The sequence below is a fragment of the Triturus cristatus genome, chromosome 9 (assembly GCF_964204655.1).
Source record: "Triturus cristatus chromosome 9, aTriCri1.1, whole genome shotgun sequence".
Lineage (NCBI taxonomy): Eukaryota > Metazoa > Chordata > Amphibia > Caudata > Salamandridae > Triturus > Triturus cristatus.
This window is the reverse complement of record NC_140592.1, coordinates 157,498,637-157,522,481: the sequence shown is the minus strand read 5'-3', so window position 1 is coordinate 157,522,481 and position 23,845 is coordinate 157,498,637. Positions and strand designations below refer to the sequence as shown.

Below are 23,845 nucleotides of genomic sequence, written 5' to 3'. Positions count from 1 at the left end.
CAGGCGAAGTTCAAAGTACTTTGTGGCATGTTGGGTAAATAGTGACGAGCTGTTTAAGTGCTAACAGGAAGAATGTTGTAGTAATGCCCTTCTTCCAAAGCAGTTTACTGGTATTTGAAGTGCAGCTAAGACTTCATCTGGACTTTATGAAACATCAACTAAACTATTGTAAGTAGAAGTGGTATCTCATTGCTTTGTAACCACAAACGTTCTGTGACAATAAGGAGTGAAAAATATTATATCAATTATATAAGTTGAATACATAAAGAAGATTTGAGTACACATTAAAAAAAATCAAAATCAAACAAGTCTTGAAAATTGTGGTTGTACTTGTCTTCTAGAGGGGGAAGGAATCTTCAACTAGCATCAGAATCAACTTTATCAATGACAATTAGAGCCAAAGTTAAAGAAAATACATTTTAGGTATGAATAATAAGACTAAAGAGTAAAGCGTCAATTAGAAGGTATTAGACAGTACAAATCATTGAGCCATAATTCAGGACACACAACATGGCACAAGGGCACAGCTGATACAGAAACCTTTACTCTTTTGATTGTATGCCCTCAAGACGAGGTACTAATATTGTATAAGCATAACTCGACTTAATAATTATATTGCATAGAAGTGGAAAAACAACAAAAACATAGCACTTCAAGTGTTCTTTCTGAGGGCATGTGAAGTACATTGGTGCTGACGTGCCAGTTGGTTCAGCATTAAAGGGAACCACACGCCATTGTTAGATGTGGTGTAATGTATTCATTTCTTAGATATATGACAAGCGGTCTTAACTCATCCAGAACCCTTTGGAAGTCAAAACCCATCTGGAATGAGAAAGCCTAGTTGCTAAACAGTGCCCCCTCACTCAAGTTTCACACCACAATCAAGTTCAGCCTTGTTCAATTTAAATCATTTCCTTTAACGTATATTGCATTAGCCCTTGATGTTCCAAAGACAAATTGTACTGTAGCATCTTTACAGTGATTCAAATCCTTGTTGATACATTTCTTGGTGGTCGAAAAAGGTTGTAGGTATGAATGAGGCTTGCGGTATGCTGTAATCATTTCACATCGAACATGTCTCTACGCAAGCATAGAGGACGCAGCCTGATGTAGGATGGATGGAGTTGTGTAGGCACATATTCTGATATTTGCCTGAGTAAGATACACTTTTGGGAACATAGAGCCAAATCCTTACCTCTGAAAATTCAAGAAGTGATGGCTTAAACTTATTCTTGAAACAAGTGAGACTCCAGTTTTAGCCGCCTGAAGAAGGAAACAAGTACTGCAAAAACTGGAAGATGGGCTCATCTGGACAGGATTGTACTTTTATTGTATTGTAATTGCATTTACATGGTGGTATGAGTGACATTTGTATTGAAGGCATTATGTATGGACCAATAGGAAGTAGAAAGAGCTTCCTACCAGTTTTTTGTATAGTGAATAAACACTAAATGGCATGTTGGGTACTTTGTATTACAACGGAAAATACAGACAATTCTTAGAAAGAAGCCATGGATAGCACGGAACATCTACAGTAATCCTTAGTGGGAGCAGTAAGTGAAAAAATGAATAGAGAAAAATGAAGTCAACATGCTTGACTTACGAAGAGTGTGGAAAGGTGAGTTTCCAGATGGTTCTGGAAGAAGGGAAGTGATTTCTGAGCCTAATGTCTACTTGTAGTAAATTCATTATAGATAATGGCAAGTCCAGAAAAGGAGTGGTATTGCCAGTGGGCTGTTTAAAATATTGGGGTTTCCAGTAGTTCTGGCTTCTGAACCACCTTTGTCCATCGGTAAATTTAGGAAACTGGAGCGCTATGTAACTGTATTAAGGTGCAAGGTTTTGTAAATTAGGTAGCCCAGTTTGAACTGACTTCTAGCTGCAGTATGTTAACCATGCATATACTAAAGGATAGGAATAATATTGTCACAATATGTGTTGAAGTTTCTTCAAATTTCTCTAATTGATATATCTGGCCAGAGACAGTCAGTGAAGATCTTTCAAAGTTTGAGTAGTGTGGAGGTGGCCTTGAAGCTCCTGACGTTGTTCGGCAACTGCATTCTGTACTTGCTGAAGCATGCAACGTCCCTGCACTCCGTTCCCTGAATGATTAATGCTTGTTTTTTTCGGAACCCTTCCTTATTTTGTTTCTTTTTGTCTATTTGTTTGTTTTTGAGTAACTGATATTGTACCGGGAACGTCGAGGATCCCAGAGGAAGGCCCACCTGTCTTTCTGCAATCCACAAGAGACATTGACTGCATTCGGACCTCCACGAGACTCATCATGACCCCTAATTCGTAATTCCCCATATAAAATAAATAGAGGTGGAGGAAAACGCTTGCTTTTTGTCCCTTGCTTATTGCCCATTGCAACACGCCCTCTACGCGGGAGCCCTGGCCAAACTGCTGAAACTACTGCAACGCATACAGAACGCCTCTGCCTGCATGATCCTCTACATCCCTCGACACAGCCACATCACACCCCACCCGAAAGACCTGCACTGGCTGCCCATCAACAAGAGGATCACTTTCAAGCTCCTCACCCACGCACACAAAGCACTCCACGACACCGGACCAGCATACCTCAACAGACGACTCACCTTCTACACCCCAAACCGCCAGCTACGCTCCACCGAACGCGCCCTAGCTACCATCCCTCGCATCCGAAGAGCGACCTCCGGCAGCAGATCGTTCTCCCATGTCGCCGCCAAGACCTGGAACACCCTCCCCATCCTCCTACGGCAGACCCAAGACCTACTACTAACCTTCAGGAGACTACTCAGGACCTGGCTATTCGAGCAGTAACAGCACCACCCCCCCTCCCCCCCCCCCAGCGCCTTGAGACCCTTACGGGTGATGAGTGCACTCTACAAATCTCCTGATTGATTGATTGACTGTTGAAAAACAGAGTGTAGAAATTATTATAAACAGCTACCAGCTCTGTAACAATTATGAGTCTAAGAACTTTAGTAAATAAGCACAATTCTTCTGCATTGTCCCCAGGGAGTCAACAGTTCTTTTTTCTCCAAACAGTGTTGCCTTATAGTGAAATTTCAGAAGATGATTGGTACATTCCTCAAGCCTCTGGAACTAATACTAATATTTCCAGAAGTAGACTTTTGTTGATTATGGCATTGTGATTCTCACAAATTTCAAGCACTCGGATTTTGGCAGGCTTTTGTTTGCAACACATCTTCTTTGAATTTGAAAAACAATCCTTAGTTTCAACTCCTTTGAGCACTCGCCTAAGTCTGAACCCCCAGTTCAAAGCCAGGTTAATTTATGATATAGATAAGGGCAGCAGACCCCGAACTCTTTTTCATATTTGTGACCTATTTGTGTTTCTCTAGAAGATACAAACCTCAGCCATTTGGATTTCTTTACACTTTGACTGTCCATCCAGAAGGATTACATATTGAAGAGCTGCTCCGGGTTCAACCTGGCCCTTTCAATGTGTGGGACGTCTAGCAACTTCTTCTGAACTGTTATTTTTCCTCTCTTACTTAAGCTGTCTCCTTACCCCAGTCTTTTAGATAAATTCACTTACTTCCTGCAGGGAGTATAAACAATAAACATACTTTGCAACAGTGGTGTTTGTATGTTTCTTGTTTACTTTTCCTTTAGTTCGCAAGTAAGCAACATTGCTGTATCTTCACCATGTACATATTTTGAGACGATTCTTTCTTTAATCCTATGCTACTTTACAGTTAAAAAAAAATTAAATAACCTATTCAATTGCTGTACATTTTTTAACATATCATAATCAAAAGCAAATTGTTTGCTATGTTCAGTACTCATAATGTTGATTGCACCACATGTAACTTATTCTCTGTCAAGTATTGTGTTGCCTATTTAGACCTTGCAAGAATGGCATAAACCACAAAAAGTTAAATAATAAAAAGAGAAAAAAATTGTAATCTATTAAAAAATCTAATCTCTGCAAAATCGAACAAAAATCAATTAAATTCAAGTTTCTTTATTCGGTTGAAACAAGTTGATCAAAAATTGAACAAATACATCATACAAAGCTCACATGGTAATAAATATTGATACACAAGTTAAAAAGAGCAAGATAAATCAATTACCCAAGGAATGCCTCAGTTTAACAGGTATTTAAAAAACAAGCCACCCTGTAAGTAATAAATTCATCATCCAATAATGGTAAAAACAATGGTTTAGGGCGCACTTGACAAAAGTTTTGATCCTTTAGTAGAGGGATAATGTAATCTTTCCTGGGATTCCCGTAAAACCTACAGAGCATTACAAAATACAAGGTCGCAGCCACAAGGACCTAATTCATTCAGGTTATTCCGTTCTTTTGGGGTCGCTAGAGCCAGATGAAATAATGTAACCAGAATCAAATCAGTAAAAACACAGTGGTTGATATTAGTAACAAACATTACGTATGGTTCCATGTAAGCCACAGTTTTCAACAAGCACCCACAAGCAGAATTTGTTGTGCAGTTCCTGATTTTCCCTGTCATCTTTCCGCCACATTAAATATTTCACTTGACCCAGGTTTGGTCAGATTTAACTGCTCCTGTTGGATTAACAAATAGACCACACCTTCCTAGCTTATTAAAAAACTCCTTGATATATGTTAGAGTTGGCATCCTTGGTGTGGTTTCCCCTGACTTTTTGCCTCTACCACCTATATTTTTTATGCTGTGCTGGATTTTGTATTTGCTGGCTTAGATGCTTTGGGCACTTGGCCACTGCTGATCAATGTCAAAGTCCAAGTGCTTCCTGTGTAAAATATGATTAGGATTGGTTATCCATGACTGGCATATTTGATTTACTGGTAAGTCCCTCTTAAAGTGCACTGAGTGTGCCAGGGCTTGTAAATGAAATGCTACTAGTGGGCTTGCACACTGATGGTGCCACCAACATGAGTAGCTCTGTAAAAGTATCTCAGACCTGCCACTGCAATGTCTCTGCGCAGTTTTAAACTGCCATGTCGACCTGGCGAGTACACTTACTTGCCAGGCCCTAACCTTCCTTTACCTTCCCTTACATATAAGGCGCCACTATGTTAGGCCCATGGGCGGGGGCTGTGTAGGTAAAAGGTAGGACATGTTCTGGTGTGGTGTACATGTCCTGATAGTTAAATTCTGCCAATTTCGTTTTTGACTATTGAAAGTCTATCTGACCCATAGGCTAACATGGGAGGTACTTTGTGACATCTTGCAAGTATAAGCTTCCATTGGGACAATATGGAGAAATGGAGTTTAGGCTCTCTGAACTCAGAATTTAATAACACATCTTTTTAGGTAGATGGTTTTAAATTGTGTGCCTGTAAATGCCACCTTTAGAAAGTATGCATTATCTCATTTAACCATTCTGTGTACCTCAGCTGGTTTGTGTATTGACTGTCTGGTTTTGGAGTGACAGGGGCTGGGGATGTGCATTCACTGTAGACAGCCACTGGGGGAGGGGGAGGGTTGAGGTGTGTCCTGTCTTTCCTGGATGACTCAGAGCTGAGCTTAATAGTCCTTGGATGCATTTAGAGTGGTGGGAGGGGGTCACTTACACCTGAATAGGCAAAATCTCATCTGCACAATGCTGTCTCCATGTCCTGTTTGGACTGGGCTCAGAGACCCTGGCCACAAAGAGAACAGAGACACAATGGGGTATAAGTAGTGGACCTCAAACCCCAGAGAATTATATAACTTCTGGACTCAAGAGGAACCTTTTGCCAAAGAGAAGAGCTGGAGAGTTGTAAGGAGGAGTACTGCCCCTTTGATGCATGCTTTGCTGGGTTGGCCTGCAGTTGCTTTTTCTGGCAAGGAAGAGAACAAAGAGTGGAACTTTGCTGAGAACTTGCTTGAAGAAGACTCTCCAAGGGCTTGTGTGTGCTGTATTCCAGTCCTGAAGTCTCAGGGGCACAAAGACTTCCCCGCCAGCTCCTCTGAACACCACTGCTGGGAGTGCTGACCTTCCAGGAGGTGCCTGTTCCAGTTCTGGGCCTCTGGAGGTTGTTTCTGCAGTTGGGAGCTTGAAGAAAGCAAGAATAACAACTCCAACACTATCAGCGTAGTGGCCAGTGACATTGCGGCCTGCGCTGCTCGTGAAGGGCACGACGCACCACCCAGTGTGCACCACATCTCCGAAACCCTTCGACACCTGCTGACATCTGCAGTTATCGGCCATCCCAATGCCACCACTTGCAGCAATGTCATCGCCGCCAGGGCCTTCATCCTGTTATTGCAGAGCTGATAACTGGCGAGGGTGACTTTACAAACTCTTTGACTTCGCATCACCTCATCAGAACCGGCGCCTCACCGTCAAAACTGACGTCTTGCCCTGTCCTGGGCTCGACACGTCGCATCCTCGCAGACATGATGCCTCGCCTCACCTAACCCGTGGCAACCAGGGAACCAGTCTCAACCTCAGCACTGATGCCTGACCTCCATGATGCCATGCATTGTCCATAGACTTCGTTCTCCAAGGTACTGTTGTTTGGGGGACAGTGTGACTTTGTGCCAAATGCCATGCACCTCTGGGTCGGTGCCATACTTTTGATATATGCCAGTCATGACATCATATTAGCCCCAGGTGGAGCTATTTGTTTCTACAAATACTATTTCTGAGAGTAACTGTTTCTAAGTGCTATCTTGATATATGTATGTTGGATTTTAGTTGTTTTGGTCTTGTTTGGTTTCGATAAAGATCCTTTCTTTTTCTAAACTGGTGTGGTGTCAATTTGTGGAGTTTTCACTGTGTTACTATGTGTCTTGTGTAAAAAATACTTTATACATTGCCTTTGGGATAATCCTTTCTGCTTGTGCCAAGCTACCAAGGGGGTGAGCAGGGGTTATCTAAAGTGCATACCCCACTTACCCTGACTAGTAGCACTGGTCCCTACTTGGACAAAGGTACATACCTCTGGCAACTAGAGACCCCATTTCTAACAGTATTCTTTTACCATGGGATACAATTAACATTACCAAGAGAGAAACAATCCAACATAATTTCCCTAATGGGTTTCGTATCTGCTCTATTCCAAACTATTACACATGCAGCAGAGGGTGAAGGGTCACTAGGTCGGAAAGCTAACTCCTCATACACAATAAAAATTGTGTGAAATTAGATTTCAATACCCCTCATCAGACTTTTAAACATGCATAGTGAGTTGCATTGTTAAAGCTGGTTAATTTGGGCCAGATTTTCTATGCCCTTGCATTGCCCTTGCATCATGCAAGGTGAAGCAAGGCAACAAAAGGGCTTAACTGAGTTTTAATTAGCCACGCTGTGTGGCTCTGTATGGCTGAATAAATGCAAGTACTGCAAGGTACAGCAAATTTGGAAGGTGCCCAAGAGGTGGAACATGGCCGTTCCCATGCATCCACCCATGGAATCTGGAGCAATCCCAGATTTACTAAGGGTAGTAAACCTGGGATTGTGTCAAAATGATACACCTTCCCAACAGAGGCATAACAAGGAGAAATATATTTGTTTCTCCTCAATATTTCTTCTTTATATGTATGCAGGATTCTGTAGCACAAGTCAAAAGATGAAAAGCCATCTAAGGATGTTTTTTTGTGCAGAGACCTTCCTGCACAAAAACAATGCTGTCTGTAATGCAGGCACGCTTGCACCATGGCGCAATAGTGCCTGCTTTGGTGCTTTGCAGCACAAGGAGAGAGCATGAATGCATCAAATCTTAGTAGATACACTGCAGTCCTGCTCTCTGCCTGTGAAGCATCCTGTTGTGGGCATGTTGTCCACAAAATATATCTTTGATTAGTGTGGTTTTCCCATGCAGATGTGGCTCAAACAGCAGCTTATTTCAGTTAATAAACAAATGCTGGAAATGTTATAGAACATAAAAATATATTTTTATCCCAATAAAACAATCCATAACAACTGTTTTCATTAGCAAACATCAGGAGTGGAATAGCTTAATGGAAATAATGAACAATTCATTATTTACAAATCAACTTGAACAATGTATTTTTTTAGTATATAAAAGACTTAAATATTTAGTCTGATAGTATTTCCATTTTCAAATCCTGTTCATACAATTTCATTTTCTTTACGCATGATATACTAGACCTTTCAATAATCAGAAATTGAGCTTGACTCAAATACAAGTTCCTTCTGCTAGACCTTCATGAGATTTCATTTAATGACGCATCAAGTTGTCTTGCTGTTTTGCATGACTTTTTTATAAATCGCCCCCAGTATGGGTTACTGTTACACCTGGCTTCCTTAGGGCGGTCTTCCCCCAGACTTTTTGCCTGTTTACCTTCTCGATTTGCTAATTCTTTTTGTTGGCCATAACAGTCTGAGCACTGTACAACTGCCAACCAGTGATAAACTGCATGTGCTTCTCTCTTACAGCATGTTTTGTTTAATGTATTCACAATTGGCACATTTAATTTACCTGTAAGTCCCTAGTACAGTGTACTACATGTGCCCAGGGTCTGTAAATTAAATGCTACTAGGGGGCCTGCAGCACTGATTATGCCACCCACACAAGGAGTACTTTAAACATGTCTCAAGCCTGCCGGTGCAGAGCCTGTATGTGCAGGTTACACTGCAACTTCGACTTGGCATTCAAAACCCCTTGCAAAGCATTAAACTCCCCTTTTATAACATATAGGTCATGGCTAAGGTAGGCCCTAGGCCATGAGTGGCCCTGCAGGTAAAAGTGCTGGGGCGATTCGACAGACGACGAGGGGAAATTTTTATTAATTTAATTTTCCCTCGTCGTCTGTCGAACCCCCCCCCCCCCACTTGGTCCAACTCCACCTCGCTCTGACCTGCACAGGCCACTCCTGCCCTAGCTAACACTTAGGACAGGGTGCTATTTAAGGAAAGACCTGTACTTTTAAGTTTCCCATGTCCTGGTAGTGAAAAACTCCCTAACTCGCTTTTTACTACTGAGAGTCCTACTACTCTCATAGATTGGCATTGGGGATCCCTTAATACACTTAACAAGCTGTAATTCATAATTGAGAGAAGGTAGAGATGTCATGTTTAGTACCTCTGGAATGGTAATCACGGGTCCTCTTTAATGGTTAAAGTGGATTTGTAGTTACTTTTTTGAAAATGACACTTTAGAAAGTTGAACATTGTCCTGCTCTTAACTCTTTGGTGTCTGTTGCATATCTCTGGTCACTGGCTGGAGTGGCTGACAGTTAACAGTGTATATTCCTTCTAGACAGCCCCACACAAAGGAAAGGCTTGGTGTGACATCATGCATCTTCCTGGGAGGAAGGGAGGGAAGGGCTGGGAACAGCCTCACACTTACACCTGAATGTGCTGTGATCTAACCACACACAAACAGCTGCATGACCTCCTGTAGTGAGGCTGGAGCCATGACAGAATGAAGGGTCCTGTGTGCACTTCAAAGACTGTTCTTTAAAGTCACCCTCACTTCAAAGGTACGACTGGGTATAAGTACCTGACCTCCGACCCCACCAACTCAGCACACTTCTGGACCTGAAATGACTTTGCCGGACTGCTGTGCTGAGGATTGCTGCTTGCTCGACTGCTGCTCTGGAAGACTGCCTCCTTGTTGTGCTCTCTGCTGCCTGTTTGCTCCCTTTGACTGTTCCTGGGTGTCTCCAAGGGCTAACTGACTAGCCTCCTGTTCTCAAAGACTCAAGGACATCAAAGTCTTTAATCCTGCTCTTGTGCCAGGGTCATTGGAAGTGACCGCTGGCGCCTGCTCCAGTGAAACCGACGCATCCTCTACTATGACAAGCAGAATCAACGCATCGCATCCCTTCGGTAGCATGGAGAAACCCGGCGCATCAACTATGGAATCAACCCATCCCAGAACTGACGCTTCGTCTTTAGAAACCGGTGCATGGAGAAAACCAATGCATCTCCTCGACTGAGGGGCTGAGATTGATGTATCAATCGAAGGATCCTGCATCTCGTGTTTGTGACCAAGTATGAAGGTACTTATGTTCAATGGGACCTGCATGGGTCCGGTAGCCGTAGTCTGTGCTCCATCGTGCAAGGTCTGAACTCTTGACTTTGTCCCTGTACAATGCAATTCAATAACTTTATTTGCTTCCAATTGCTTTTTTTGCATTTAATCTTTAAAAATTCATATCTCAACTTCAACTTATTGGATTTTTGTCATTTTGGTCTTTTCTTATTTATAAAATCAGACTTTATTTTCTGAACCTGTGTGGATACTTTTTGTTGTTTTTTTCACAGTTTTTATGTTGTTGTATTGCACAACTACTTAATGCTGTATCTGACTGCTCTGAGCCAAGCTACCGGAGGGTGAGCACAGGTTCATTTAAAGTGTGCATCTGACTTCCCCTGACTAGGAATGTGGTTCCTACTTGAACATGGTGCATATACTACCGGGATAAAGCTGAACAGCTTTTAATATGAGCACAGTGCAATTAACAGAAAATGTTGATCTCTGAACCCTTGGGCGGTCAAAATGGAGTGAAGTCAATTAAGAGTATAGGGGCTTACCTCAGACCGCTACAGTTCCCTACAGCAGTTCACATTCAGTATTAAAAACACAAGTGGAGACTCGAAACTCAAATAGCTTTAGTAGGGTATCTGAACATCTTCAATGTATTGTTAACAGGCTTTATAGTTGAATACAGTTTGTCAGATAAGGGCACAGATGTTAGCTTCTCTTTCCATATTTTCTTGCTGGTAAATAAAATTGTGGACCTTTTTCCTAATCAATTTTTTAATTATACAAATCAATGTAAATTAATAAAATGCTTTAATAAATTCAAGTAGGTCAGTAATGCCTTTGAATAAAAATAAAAACATGATTGCTACTCTGTTTAACTTTATGTCCACAATATAAGACCATGCGTTACTGACTCCCCTTGATTGTTCTCCTGGATATCTGTACAAAGTCTTGACTTCCATAGACCCAAAAACATACAATAAACTGAAAATTATTCAAGTCACTTCGGATTATTCTAATTTCACCAAATCTATAAGTCTGTTGTTCAAATTGACCGAGTTACCTTCATTAAGATTGGTGGGGTACGTGGACTGCCTTTGACAGCCCCAATCTATACAAAGATAGGGTAAACTTAGTAGACATGTCGTTGGGTGTATTCCCTCACTTGAGCTTTGGTACTCTGAGGACTAGCAGCAAACATCCTCAAAGGACAGAACAGTGCTAGATGGTGTATGTTAATCCACTTTATACTGCTTCAGTATTGGTGACGCCCAGTGGGTGTATTACTCCATGACTGGTATCCTTATAACACAACGATCTATTTATCATTCCAAATAACAGTTTCTTAGTCCAAAACAGGGATGGGTGATATTTACCTTGCACGCATTAAGGCCCCTGGCATCCTTGCTATGCCACTGTCGCTATATGAACAAGTCTGGTTGAAGCATAATATAGAAAGGATAGAACTGTTTCTTATGCATCAGTAATTTTGGACACAATGGAAGCGTGGCTTCTACTCGATTACCAAAGTGAATACATGTGAATGCAAATTAACCTACATATGATTTAAGGTCCGAGGATTTGATTTTAGATGTGGGTTATGGCAGCTGCTTAGGAATGCTTTATTGTGAGTGCTATCACCAATTTATTGAGTAGGTTGCTCCTTGTGAAATAAATACACACGCCAATTGGGTCCTTTTTAACCCATTTTAAACATATGCACTCTTGTAGCTACAACAGCCCTTCAAAGAACATTTACTGAATGAATGGGCGCAAAACTGGTTGCGTAATGTGACATTGTGAATTTGTGATAATAGCATTTAGATTTGAATCCAATGCAAACCCACCCAAAGGTGGCCTGGCATCATTGTAATAGTTATGTTCAAATCAGTGGAAATTTTGAATTTGAATTTGAATTTAAAAGCATTTATTAAGCGCGCTTTTACCAAGCGGTTTCATGGCGCTTTATGTGATGCAGTGGTCATCGGCAGCGAAAGGCTAGGCAGTGTAAGCTCGCACAAATAGGAAGGTTTTGAGATCCTTCCGAAACTGTACATAAGAAAGCGATGTGCGGAGAGCAGCAGGAAGGAAATTCCAGAATACTGGAGCGAGAACAGCGAACCTTGCTCCACCAGACTTCTGTTTCTTAAAGCGGTGAGTGGCCAAGAGAGCCATATGGGTGGAGCAAAGTTCTCTGCCCGGGAGGTAGGGCTTAATGACTGAGCATATGAACTTGGGGGCGGTGCCCGACTTAGCCTGGAAGGTGAGGCAGCCAAGTTTAAAAAGGGCGCGCTCTCTCACCGGAAGCCAGTGCAGTGCTTTGAGCAGTGGAGTGGCCCGATGGTATCTAGGTAGGCCATGAATCAAGCGGGCAGCCTGGTTCTGTATCAGCTGTAAGCGGTGAATCGCATAAGCAGGAGCCCCATTATAGATTATGTTGCCATAGTCAATGCGCGATAGTACCATGGCCAACACAATAATCTTTAAAGCAGAGAAAGAAAAAAAACGGGAAACTTTCCTAATTATCCTAAGGGAAAAAAAACAAGAGGAAACCACTGAACCCACTTGTGAGTGAACAGAGAGTTGTGAGTTCAGGAGAATCCCAAGAGTTTTGACTTTAGGTACGGGAAGTGGGGGGACACCGAGTGACAAAGGCCAGCAGGAGGGAGACCACGGACTGCAACCACCTCCGGTCAAGACCAACTCGGTCTTGTCCGGGTTGAGTTTGAGGTGGTTGCAGTTCATCCAATCCTGAATGAATGTCATAACTGTCTGGACATTAAGAGCAGATGAGGAAGAATGGGAGAGGTTGAAGATTAGCTGGAGGTCATCGGCGTAATTAAACACCGTGACCTCCAGCTGTTGTAACGAAAAAATGAGGGGGTAAATGTATAGGTTAAATAAGAGAGGGGAAGTGATGAGCCCTGAGGAACCCCGCAATCCACCTTACGGGAGGCCGCGGTGAAGTCGGCCAAATGGACCGCTTGAGCCCTCCCAGCTAGGAAGGACTCAATCCACGAGAAGGCCAAGCCTTCTATGCCCGCCGCCCTGACACGGTTAAGGAGGATGGAGTGGTCCACCGTGTCAAAGGCGGCGGACAGGTCCAGGAGGATCAGGGCTTGCGGAAGGTTGATGTCAATACCTTCACGCAGCTCGTCCATTACCGAGATCACCACCTTCTCCGTGGAGTGCAGGGGGCGAAAGCCAGCTTGACAAGGGGAGAGGCAATGGTTAGCCTCTACATGGGTGCTTAAGGTAGTCGTGACGTGGGTTTCAAGAACTTTTGCTAGGTAAGGCAGAAGGGAGATAGGGCGGTAGTTGGAGGGGGAGGATGAATCGGCGTCAGGTTTTTTTATGATGGGTATGACAACCGCTGATTTGTGTAAACTGGGGACAATTCCCTGCCTTAGTGAATCATTAAGGAGAGTCAAGGGTGGGGTAGGGCAAGCTAAATAAATTTCCCTGAGGATATGGGCTGGGGCAAAATCCAGGGGAGAGCCCGATTTAACCCGATGAAGCAGCGGGGGAAGTGTGTCATTGGTTAACAGCGGAATGAAATTTAATTTAGGGGCCGTGGGGGGCGGGGAGGGATTGACAAATGTAGGGGAAGGCGGGGGAATGTTAAGTTTGATTTTGGCAACTTTGTCAATGAAGAACTCGTTGAGCGAGTTACAGAGGGACTGGGAGGGGGGAATAGTAGCCGTAGCTCTGCTGGATGATGCCAGTTCATGAACCGTAGAGAAAATTTCCTTCGAGTGGGACTCTGTTGCCATTATCCTGCTCGTATAAAACTCGGTTTTGGCCTCAAGAATGCCCTTTTTATAGGTTTGTATAACAGACAAATAGAGTGTCTTTAGCGCGGGACTATAAGTTCTTCTCCAAGCTCGCTCGGCTCTCCTTGCAGCTAATTTCTTTCCTTTTAGGTCTGGAGTAAACCACCGATTGGCTGCATGGGCCCGCTTGACTGTAAGCCGCCTCAGGGGTGCGAAATCATCACCCGCCAGGGTCAGCCAGTTGTTGATAGCGGCCAGTTGGGAAGTAGCTGCAAGGCCTGCAAGATCGGGACTAGTTTTGGCCAAGGTCGAACAGAGAGAGGGCATGTCGATTTTACCCCATTTCCTAACCCAGGTATTTTTGGGGAGCTGGGGTTTGGCCATCGGAGTCAATGCGAGGGAAAAGGTAATAATGGAATGATCTGACCAAGGGCACGGGGATATTGTAGGGGATGTAGATGGAATGTTCAGTGCCCAGATTTGATCCAACATATGACCATGTATGTGAGTGGAACTTTGAATGAGCGATGAAAAATTCAGACTGATCATAAGATCAGTAAACTCTTTAGATTGGAGACTCTCAACAGGGTCATTGGGCCAGAAGTTTAGGTCCCCTAAGACTAGTACTGATGAGTTGTTAATCACCAGGGTAGCCAGGAGAGCCTGAATACTTGGGAAAAAGAAGGGGTTGGTTGAGGAGGACGGTAGATTAGGACAAAAGTAAGGGGTGCCTGATGGAGAGTCGAGCGGGGTACGAGGTAGTCTACATCAGGGATAGAAGGGGAAGGGAGAATCTGAAAGCTGAAATCAGTCCGAGCTATTAAGGCCACTCCACCACCCCGTTTGCCCTCTGAGCGGTCCGCTCGAATGGCGGAATATGAAGAGGGCAATGCGGCTAATACATTGGGTAGGGAGTCAGCCTTGAACCAGGTCTCTGTTAGAAAAAAGAGATCTGGTTCATGGGTATCGATGTAATCGAACAGCTCGTACTGGTGATTGACCGCAGACCTGGTGTTTAGGAGCGTAGCTGAGGTACTACATAGCGGAACAAGAGGGACTGATGGGGGTGGGGGAGTGATAGGAGGCATAATGGGTGATAAAGCTAAATGTGGAGAGATCGCGGGAGGAAGGTGAGGAGGGGGAGTAAATAAACCGAGCTGTCTTAAGTATGTAGTTACTAGGGGGTCAATGACTCCTGGGGCCCAATAAGAGCATAGTTGAACTGGCGGATACGTAATTAGACAGGCAGCGTCTCGTGCCCCTAGCCCCGTCCGGCCGTGGACGGGCGCAGACGGGCTTAACTCAGGCGCAACTCCGGCGCGCCTTCGTCGCGCCCGCTGCGCTCGTCCGCTGCGCTGACACATACTGCCCGATTAAATAGGGGCGGAGCGGTGGTGGAGGGGCAGGGCTGGGATGAAAGTCAGCCCAACCAAAGATGGCGCACGCTGCCGCTGGGAGCCCGCAAGCACGACCAACCCAAGCTAGCAACCCACCTCTGAAAGCAGAATTAGGTTAGAACCTACACAAACTTTGAAAAAAGTTAGTGACAATTTAAAAATGCAGTGCAAACGTAATTGCGCCTCCGCTCGTAATCAGCGGGGCGGAGTGCAGGGAAGTGGTAGCGAAGCTCTCCTAGCGTTCACCAGTCAGCCCACTGCCACCGGGCCACTGGCAAACACGAAGGGAGAGAGGATCGCGCTCCTAAATAGGGGCGGAGCGGTGGTGGAGGGGCAGGGCTGGGATGAAAGTCAGCCCAACCAAAGATGGCGCACGCTGCCGCTGGGAGCCCACAAGCACGACCAACCCAAGCTAGCAACCTACCTCTGAAAGCAGAATTAGGTTAGAACCTGCACAAACTTTGAAAAAAGTTAGTGACAATTTAAAAATGCAGTGCAAACGTAATTGCGCCTCCGCTCGTAATCAGCGGGGCGGAGTGCAGGGAAGTGGTAGCGAAGCTCTCCTAGCATTCACCAGTCAGCCCACTGCCACCGGGCCACTGGCAAACACGACGGGAGAGAGGATCGCGCTCCTAAATAGAGGCGGAGCGGTGGTGGAGGGGCAGGGCTGGGATGAAAGTCAGCCCAACCAAAGATGGCGCACGCTGCCGCTGGGAGCCCGCAAGCACGACCAACCCAAGCTAGCAACCCACCTCTGAAAGCAGAATTAGGTTAGAACCTGCACAAACTTTGAAAAAAGTTAGTGACAATTTAAAAATGCAGTGCAAACGTAATAGCGCCTCCGCTCGTAATCAGCGGGGCGGAGTGCAGGGAAGTGGTAGCGAAGCTCTCATAGCGTTCACCAGTCAGCCCACTGCCACCGGGCCACTGGCAAACACGAAGGGAGAGAGGATCGCGCTCCTAAATAGGGGCGGAGCGGTGGTGGAGGGGTAGGGCTGGGATGAAAGTCAGCCCAACCAAAGATGGCGCACGCTGCCGCTGGGAGCCCGCAAGCACGACCAACCCAAGCTAGCAACCTACCTCTGAAAGCAGAATTAGGTTAGAACCTGCCCAAACTTTGAAAAAAGTTAGTGACAATTTAAAAATGCAGTGCAAACGTAATTGCGCCTCCGCTCGTAATCAGCGGGGCGGAGTGCAGGGAAGTGGTAGCGAAGCTCTCCTAGCATTCACCAGTCAGCCCACTGCCACCGGGCCACTGGCAAACACGACGGGAGAGAGGATCGCGCTCCTAAATAGGGGCGGAGCGGTGGTGGAGGGGCAGGGCTGGGATGAAAGTCAGCCCAACCAAAGATGGCGCACGCTGCCGCTGGGAGCCCGCAAGCACGACCAACCCAAGCTAGCAACCCACCTCTGAAAGCAGAATTAGGTTAGAACCTGCACAAACTTTGAAAAAAGTTAGTGACAATTTAAAAATGCAGTGCAAACGTAATAGCGCCTCCGCTCGTAATCAGCGGGCGGAGTGCAGGGAAGTGGTAGCGAAGCTCTCCTAGCGTTCACCAGTCAGCCCACTGCCACCGGGCCACTGGCAAACACGAAGGTAGAGAGGATCGCGCTCCTAAATAGGGGCGGAGCGGTGGTGGAGGGGCAGGGCTGGGATGAAAGTCAGCCCAACCAAAGATGGCGCACGCTGCCGCTGGGAGCCCGCAAGCACGACCAACCCAAGCTAGCAACCCACCTCTGAAAGCAGAATTAGGTTAGAACCTGCACAAACTTTGAAAAAAGTTAGTGACAATTTAAAAATGCAGTGCAAATGTAATAGCGCCTCCGCTCGTAATCAGCGGGGCGGAGTGCAGGGAAGTGGTAGCGAAGCTCTCCTAGCGTTCACCAGTCAGCCCACTGCCACCGGGCCACTGGCAAAATACAAGATCAAGTTAAGGGCAGCGGTGACATTGTACGTGGTGAAAGCAGGAGTCTGTTGATTGCTACTAATCCAAGGCTTGAGCTCACAGAGACATTATTTAGTAAAAAAACACTTTTCCATATATGACGGGAGTTCACAAACAGGGTGTTAATAAGATGGGGGGGGCGGGTATCAAGCAATATTGAGGATTGAGAAGAAATATTAATTTTCCCAAGAAGATTGACCTATGGATTTTCTTAGCAGCCTAAAATATCTACAGAGCTGATTATTTAAAGACACAATTCATGTAGATAATGTTAGTGGCATGCATCATTAGGGTGGGAAGTGGTTATGCATGACTGACTACAGCAATGGTTGTGACCACTGCATTGGGAATGCTCCTTTCTTTCACAACTGGTCCTCGAAAGGGTTGAACAGTCTAGAGGCCAGACCAGATGAGGATTACATTGTTTGTCTTCCTGTGAAATTACTAAAATACAACGGACCAGCTCTGGAGCTAAAATCAAGTACCTCACTGCTTGAGGGGCCAAGTGACAACATTATTGGACTTTCTAGCTCATCGGTATTATATTATGACCAACTGTCAACAGAAGGGAGCGATATACTGATTGTAGAGTATACTTTCCTCCCAGTTATTCTCTGAAATAAATTAGGAGGTTGCAGGAGAATTCTGGCAACACCATCTATCTCACAGTAACACAGATTAAGGACTGGTCTGCCTTCTTGATCCCCAATGAGAAGGGCCAAAAAGAAGCGAGGCTTTAAATTAATCTACAATAGACTTTTTCAAAACTGATGTGGACTCCCACAAACTTGGAAAATCTGGCCTTTGCACAAGATCCATGCCCTGGAGATATGGAGATAATATCTGGAATCTCCTACATATTTTGTGACACTGTTCCAAACTTGATTCTCATTTTCCTGCAGTATAATGAGCCCTGAACGATTTTAGTGGCATTCGTTTTCAATGTTCATGTGATGTTTCTGAAATTATTGGAGTCATGATGCATTGCTGTCCCACTTGCAGTGTATTGAGATACTGAAGGTATCCATCTATTTCAGCTAGTTAGGGCTGGTTATTAGAACAGCTCTACAATGCCACTTATGAAAGGCCTACCTATGGACTGCAGGACTAGATAGGGTTTTTTAATAGGATAGGACTGATACAGATGTGCTAGATTCCCTGCAAATTGTGGATTTTAAAGACTTTAAAAATGTGTCCATTCAATATTGTGTGTGAGTGCAGCATGTGCTCAAGTAAAATAGGAGTTATGTTCATATAAATCTTCTTGCATATCCTTTGTTATGGCCATGATGTCCACTAAATATATTTTAAATGAGTGTGTTCCACTGCACATGTGGCTCATAAATGGTTTATTTCAGTTAATAAACAAATGCTGCAAATGTTAGAGAATAAAAATCGATTTTTATCCCAATAAAGCAACCCATTAAAAAATACGTTTTCCTTAGCAAACATCAGGAGTGGAAGAGCTTCATGAAAATATTATACCACACATTATTATCGGCTTCAGCAATGTGTTTTCTTAATCTATAAAAGACTTAAAGATTAAAATGATGCGCATTTCCATCCTCAAATCCTGTTCACGCAATTGCATTTTCTTCATATATAGGCAAGATATACTAGGCCTTTCAATTATCAGACATTCAACTTGACTGAAATAGAAGTTCCTTTTGATAGACCTTTATGAGATTTCATTTAATTGTGTTTTAGGGAAACATATTTTACAATGGGAGAAACACTTATTACCAGATGATTTCAATGGTATTACTCTTTTAAGCCTAAAATATTCCATATTGTTTTCTCTTTTCATACATTCCAGTATTGGACTGCGACCGGCAACTTCTGGGAAACAAACAATCGAATCAAGTTGAACCCTAGACCATTATACACAGTCTGCTGTAAGCTCAAGCCCTTTCTTTGGCTTGTGAGCTAAAATTATAGGCAGGCTAGATTGATTTTTTAGTAGCACGAAAGGGTGTTTCACAACTGTTAGTCCCTCAAAGTAAACTCATAGTAAAGAGTTTGCAGACAAATAAGACAGGTAGTAAGAGTGAATCAGGAATAGATTTAGCAGACAGCCTAGTCACTTGAACGTACATGTCCTCACAAGGGAATAACCGGAAAAATCAAATACCCCACATTTCGAAAAATAGCAGAAATAATACTGCACAACCAAGTAATAAAGCCATCTTGGCACCCACCCTGAAGGTGTTGCCTTCTTTCTTTTTTCTTACATTTCTCAATTCTTCTTTTTGTCTTTTTCTATTTATCTATCTATCCCTCCTTCCTTCCCTTCATCCATTCAACCTTCATTAATCCTACCTTACATTTCACCATCATCTCTCCATCCTGTCTTCCCTCCATCTTGCCTCCACTCATCCTTCTCTTCATCACCCATCCATCATTCTCTATATCCTTTTCTCCATTTAAACATCTATCCTTCTCTCCTTCCATTCACCCACTAATTTCTCAATCTAGCCACTCATCTCTGTGTCTATCCACCTGCTCGTCCATTCATCCAATGTATTCTCCCTCCATCCAGCATCCATCCATTCCTCTCTCCATCCCATCCTCCTACCTCCTCTCCATTGGTCCATATATCCATCCACATCTGAAACCACAGAAAAATCCATCCAGTCATCTATCCCTCCTCCTTCCCTTTATCTATCCATACACCTATTGACCTAGCGATCCATCCATCCATCCTCCCCCCATCCATCGCTGTTCACCTCCCATTGCGGTTTGTTGTTCCATTTGTTCCCCAGACCCAGAGCTCTGTGATACTACTGTCTTGAAGTAGCATACATTGGCTTCCTTTTTGTTGAATTCTTCTTCTCTGATTAGACTCAAAGGAGCTCTAAACATCAAATTAAATGCTTTGAATAATAGAACTAATGCGACCATTAAAACGCCGCTGGAGTAGAGCAATGTACACGCTTGTGATATACTATTGCCTGTGACATGTCGAGTTGACTTATATTGCGGTATTATAAAGCACTACAAATAACACATGAAAGATTAGATACCCCGGGTGGCGTGCAAGTCTATTGTGATCCTCATGAGAACGTTCTTTATTCACACACTGGGTTTATCATGTGTTACTTCATGTTACTGCTGGCAATTGAATTTTTTTGTAAGTGGCCTAGTTAGTAAACTTCTTACCTTTTAAATGAGTTCATTGTCAGTAATTTGTTCATCACAGCGCCTTCAACTTCACCAAAAAAGCTGCCAGTCTGTCAGAGAGAAAATCAGAAATTATATCTGTATGTAAGAATAATTATGTGTATAATTGAAGGACAGTAGTAAATAGGATGTTAAGTGGCATGCACCAAATTCTGACATGAACAGATACGACAGGTTCAAAGAAAGAGTACAGGGCTACGGGGGTACACAAATTGAAAATGACTGTACAGTCATGATACATTATGGGCTTTCATCAGTAAATCCCAGAACAGACATGAGGGCTAACACAACTGACTGATGTTCATTTACATTAGAGCCAATGTTGCAATTGTGCAAAACCAGCTTACAAGGAGAAACAACTGGCCACATAATACATTTCACAGCATGGTAGCACAAAATACAGAAACTGACAGTAAATGTCTTCTTATTAAATAGTGATTAATTTGACTTGATTGCAACGACACACAATAGACTTAATATTCATGTTGGTAACACAACTATGAAATGTGTTCATGTGTTATGTATGTAGAGTGCAAAGACTCAACCTAGCTTCAAGTTGCCAAACATCATAGAACAATAGAAAAAAACGCATAGTAAAACAATGAAGATGCTGTGAAGTAGAAGTACAGTTTAGCAATAACATGAACAAATAGAAAAATGCAACTTCAGTGCCCTCCTAAAGTTGTTGATGAGAGGAATGCAAGTAGGTAGCTGACTCCGCAATGTGGTTCTGCCACCTCCAGAAGCTTCCATCCTAACTTCTCGTGGCACCACGTAGAGATGCACAGTTTACCTGAGGCAAGATCAAGGCCTGCACAGCCTTTTTAAAAGACAAACCAACTGGTGCTATTTCATTTCTCCAGTGGCAAGTATAGGGAGTGCTTGTTTCAAACATTTTTTACCACTGATTTGTGAAAACAGATTTCTTGAAGTGGTAATGTGTGACAAGAATGTTTGTGCACATTTCTGACAGGTATTTTGCTATACTGATGATGTTTTCTCTTTTTTTGTGCTACTGCATTGTAATACTGTGTTGTACTGGGGCTGTTGTGTTGCATTCTGTTTTGACGTTTTTGTTGTGTTCTGTCATGTTAATCTTTTATGTTGCTACGTGTTATTATGTTTTGTTATTTCATTGGAAAGTGGGTTATTAGTAGTGGTAAATATACATCTGCCACTAGCAATGAGGTCACTAACACAGTCAAGGGCTCGGAATAGGTCTCAGGAAATTATTCCTATGCTCAACCCTTGGTAGCTTGGCTGCTAGCAGGCAGGCTTAACTTCAGAGACAGCTATGTAAAGCATTTTAAAACACAAATTCAGTAAATAATTAAGACACAACACACAATAAAAACCCAACACCACTTTATAAAAATAGAAATATTTATCTCTTTAAAATGATACTAAAAATGAAAAAAATCCAATGTAGGGAACCGGACATATGAACCTTTAAAGATCTAGCACTATATAGTACATAGAAACCTATAGCGCCTATTGGGACATCTGGTCGCACTAGACTGGGACAAAGTCAAAGTTTCAGGCCAACCGTGATGCAGCCCTGTGAGATTACTCCTCACAGTAGGCCTTTGTCAAAGATTTACCTATAACTTTTCTGGAGATTTTTTTGCTGGGGTCCCTTGATGGTCTTCACCAGTCTTTGTTCAGTGAGGGTTTGCTGACTTGCTTTTCACTGAGCTCCCAGTTGAATTCTGTTGAATTCTGGAGTTAGACCTCTAGGGCTTTACAGCAGGACAAACCAGCAGGGCAGGCAAGCTTGTGATTGAAGGTTGCCGACTTGGCTCTCGCAGTTGTAGCTTTTTTCCAAAGTTGCTCCAAAGTTCTCCAAAGTTCTGGAACTTCTTCCTGAAGTTCCTCTAGGGGTCCCAAAGTGTCCTAAACGTAATCCAAGGGGCTGGGATCTTCAATGTGGTCCTTGAAAGTTTGGGACTTCAGTTCCCAAAATCCACTTGGACAAAACCCTTACAAATCGACTGGATGCACTCAAGGCTGGGGATTCTTGTTCTATGTTATTGTGTCTGTTGGTTGTCTATAGGATTCTGTGCTCTTGTCCCCCACACTATTCCCCTTAGAAGCCCTGAACTGCTATCTCTCACTGGCCTGAGAATCAAGTTCAGAAAAGGTTTATACTTGTCCCAGTTTTCAGAGCTGTAGTTGAACGGACCCCAGGGCACGAGTGGAAAACTACCTCAACCAAACAAAATAGTCCCTAGTAGACTCTATCTGCCCTGTGGGGTCTAGCACTATTCTCTGATGTTGCTTACCAAAGGACCAGCTCTCTTCTGCAACACTTTTTTGTTTTGCAGAGAAAGCAGGGATCATATGGAGTGCTTTAGAAGTTAGGCCTAATATCCTACCAACGTCATTAGTTCTTCATGGGCTATCTTGAGTGGTCGCCTTTGGGAACTGGGCAGTCTGCTATAGACTGAGCAGTGGGAATGTGCAGAGCCTCAAATTCCTATTTAGGCACAGTTGTTCTGTAGCAACTCTGCTATCACATTGAACGTGTGCTTAGGATAAGTCCATCAGCCCCCATCAGTGCTATATCTATACAGCCGCTGGGCCAGATCACTGACAGAAAATCGGAATCACAAATATCGTGTGAACAGAACATCATGCCAAAAATATTGAGGACCAAAATATCAAGAAGATAAGTGAAAATAGGTGAGTATACATTTACTATTTTTTAACTCCACCTCTAAGTACCTTGAAGATATATAAATATCATCAAGGTACAGATATGTGGGTTATAAATGGTAAAAATGTACTTACTTGTAGAAAACTACCTTCACAATATTTTTATCCTCAATATTCTTGGCACAAGGTTTTGGCCCATGATATTTTTGGTTCTGATATTTGTAAAAACACCATTGGGCCATGGCAGTCTGCTTAGGCTCTCCTTAGAAATATATATATATATGGACTCCCTCCTATTTGCCATAAACATCCCTCTGAGGGTTGAGTTGATGTCAGCATGTTGGACAGTGTGGAGGGACATTAATATTTGAACCTCTCAGTGGCATTTGACACTGCCTATTATAACATTCTGTTGGACCATTTACAATTATTAGATAAGCTGAGCAAGCATTTTTGTGGTTTTCTCCCTTTCTGACCAACAGGTCCCAAATAATAGCACTTTCACTTTAGTGATGCCTCACTACTCTTTGGTGTTCCACAAGGATTAACACTATTCCTCGTTGGGTTTAGCCTCTATAACCAGCCTCTCAGTGTCATGATCCAGTCCTTAATCCCACACAGATGTCACACAATTGCTACTAAAATTTGATCAACATTCCTCCAAGTCCACTGAATAGTTGAAAGAGTGACTGCTGAGAAAATATGCTCCAAATGGGTTGTCCTCATACAGACTTTAAGAAAATCTGCCCCATCTCCCTATGCAGACGTTTGGGCAAGTGGTGAGTACTTGTGTTCAAGACCACCTGAACTACTATAATGCAATTTATCTGGGCTTACAGGATAACTCAATATCTAGGCTAAAGCAACTTCAGAATATGGTTGTGAGAAAGGTTTTTGGGCTTAAGATGTTTGATCATATCTCACTGGGTCGACAGTCTCTGACCTGAATTTCAGTAGGACAATGAATTTTGTGGAAGACACTGTACTTTGTCCAGA

At 43.4% G+C, this 23,845-nt stretch overlaps 1 protein-coding gene across 3 annotated transcripts in view; it reads right to left on the bottom strand.

Annotated features, from left to right (window-relative positions):
• CACNA2D3 (calcium voltage-gated channel auxiliary subunit alpha2delta 3) overlaps positions 1-23,845 on the bottom strand; it is a 2,334,275-nt gene that overhangs the window by 122,038 nt on the left and 2,188,392 nt on the right. For all 3 annotated transcript variants that reach the window (XM_085624637.1, XM_085624639.1, XM_085624638.1), the window contains one exon: positions 20,174-20,244. In XM_085624637.1, coding sequence (XP_085480763.1) covers positions 20,174-20,244 — 71 coding nt within the window. The remainder of the gene's footprint in view (positions 1-20,173; positions 20,245-23,845) is intronic.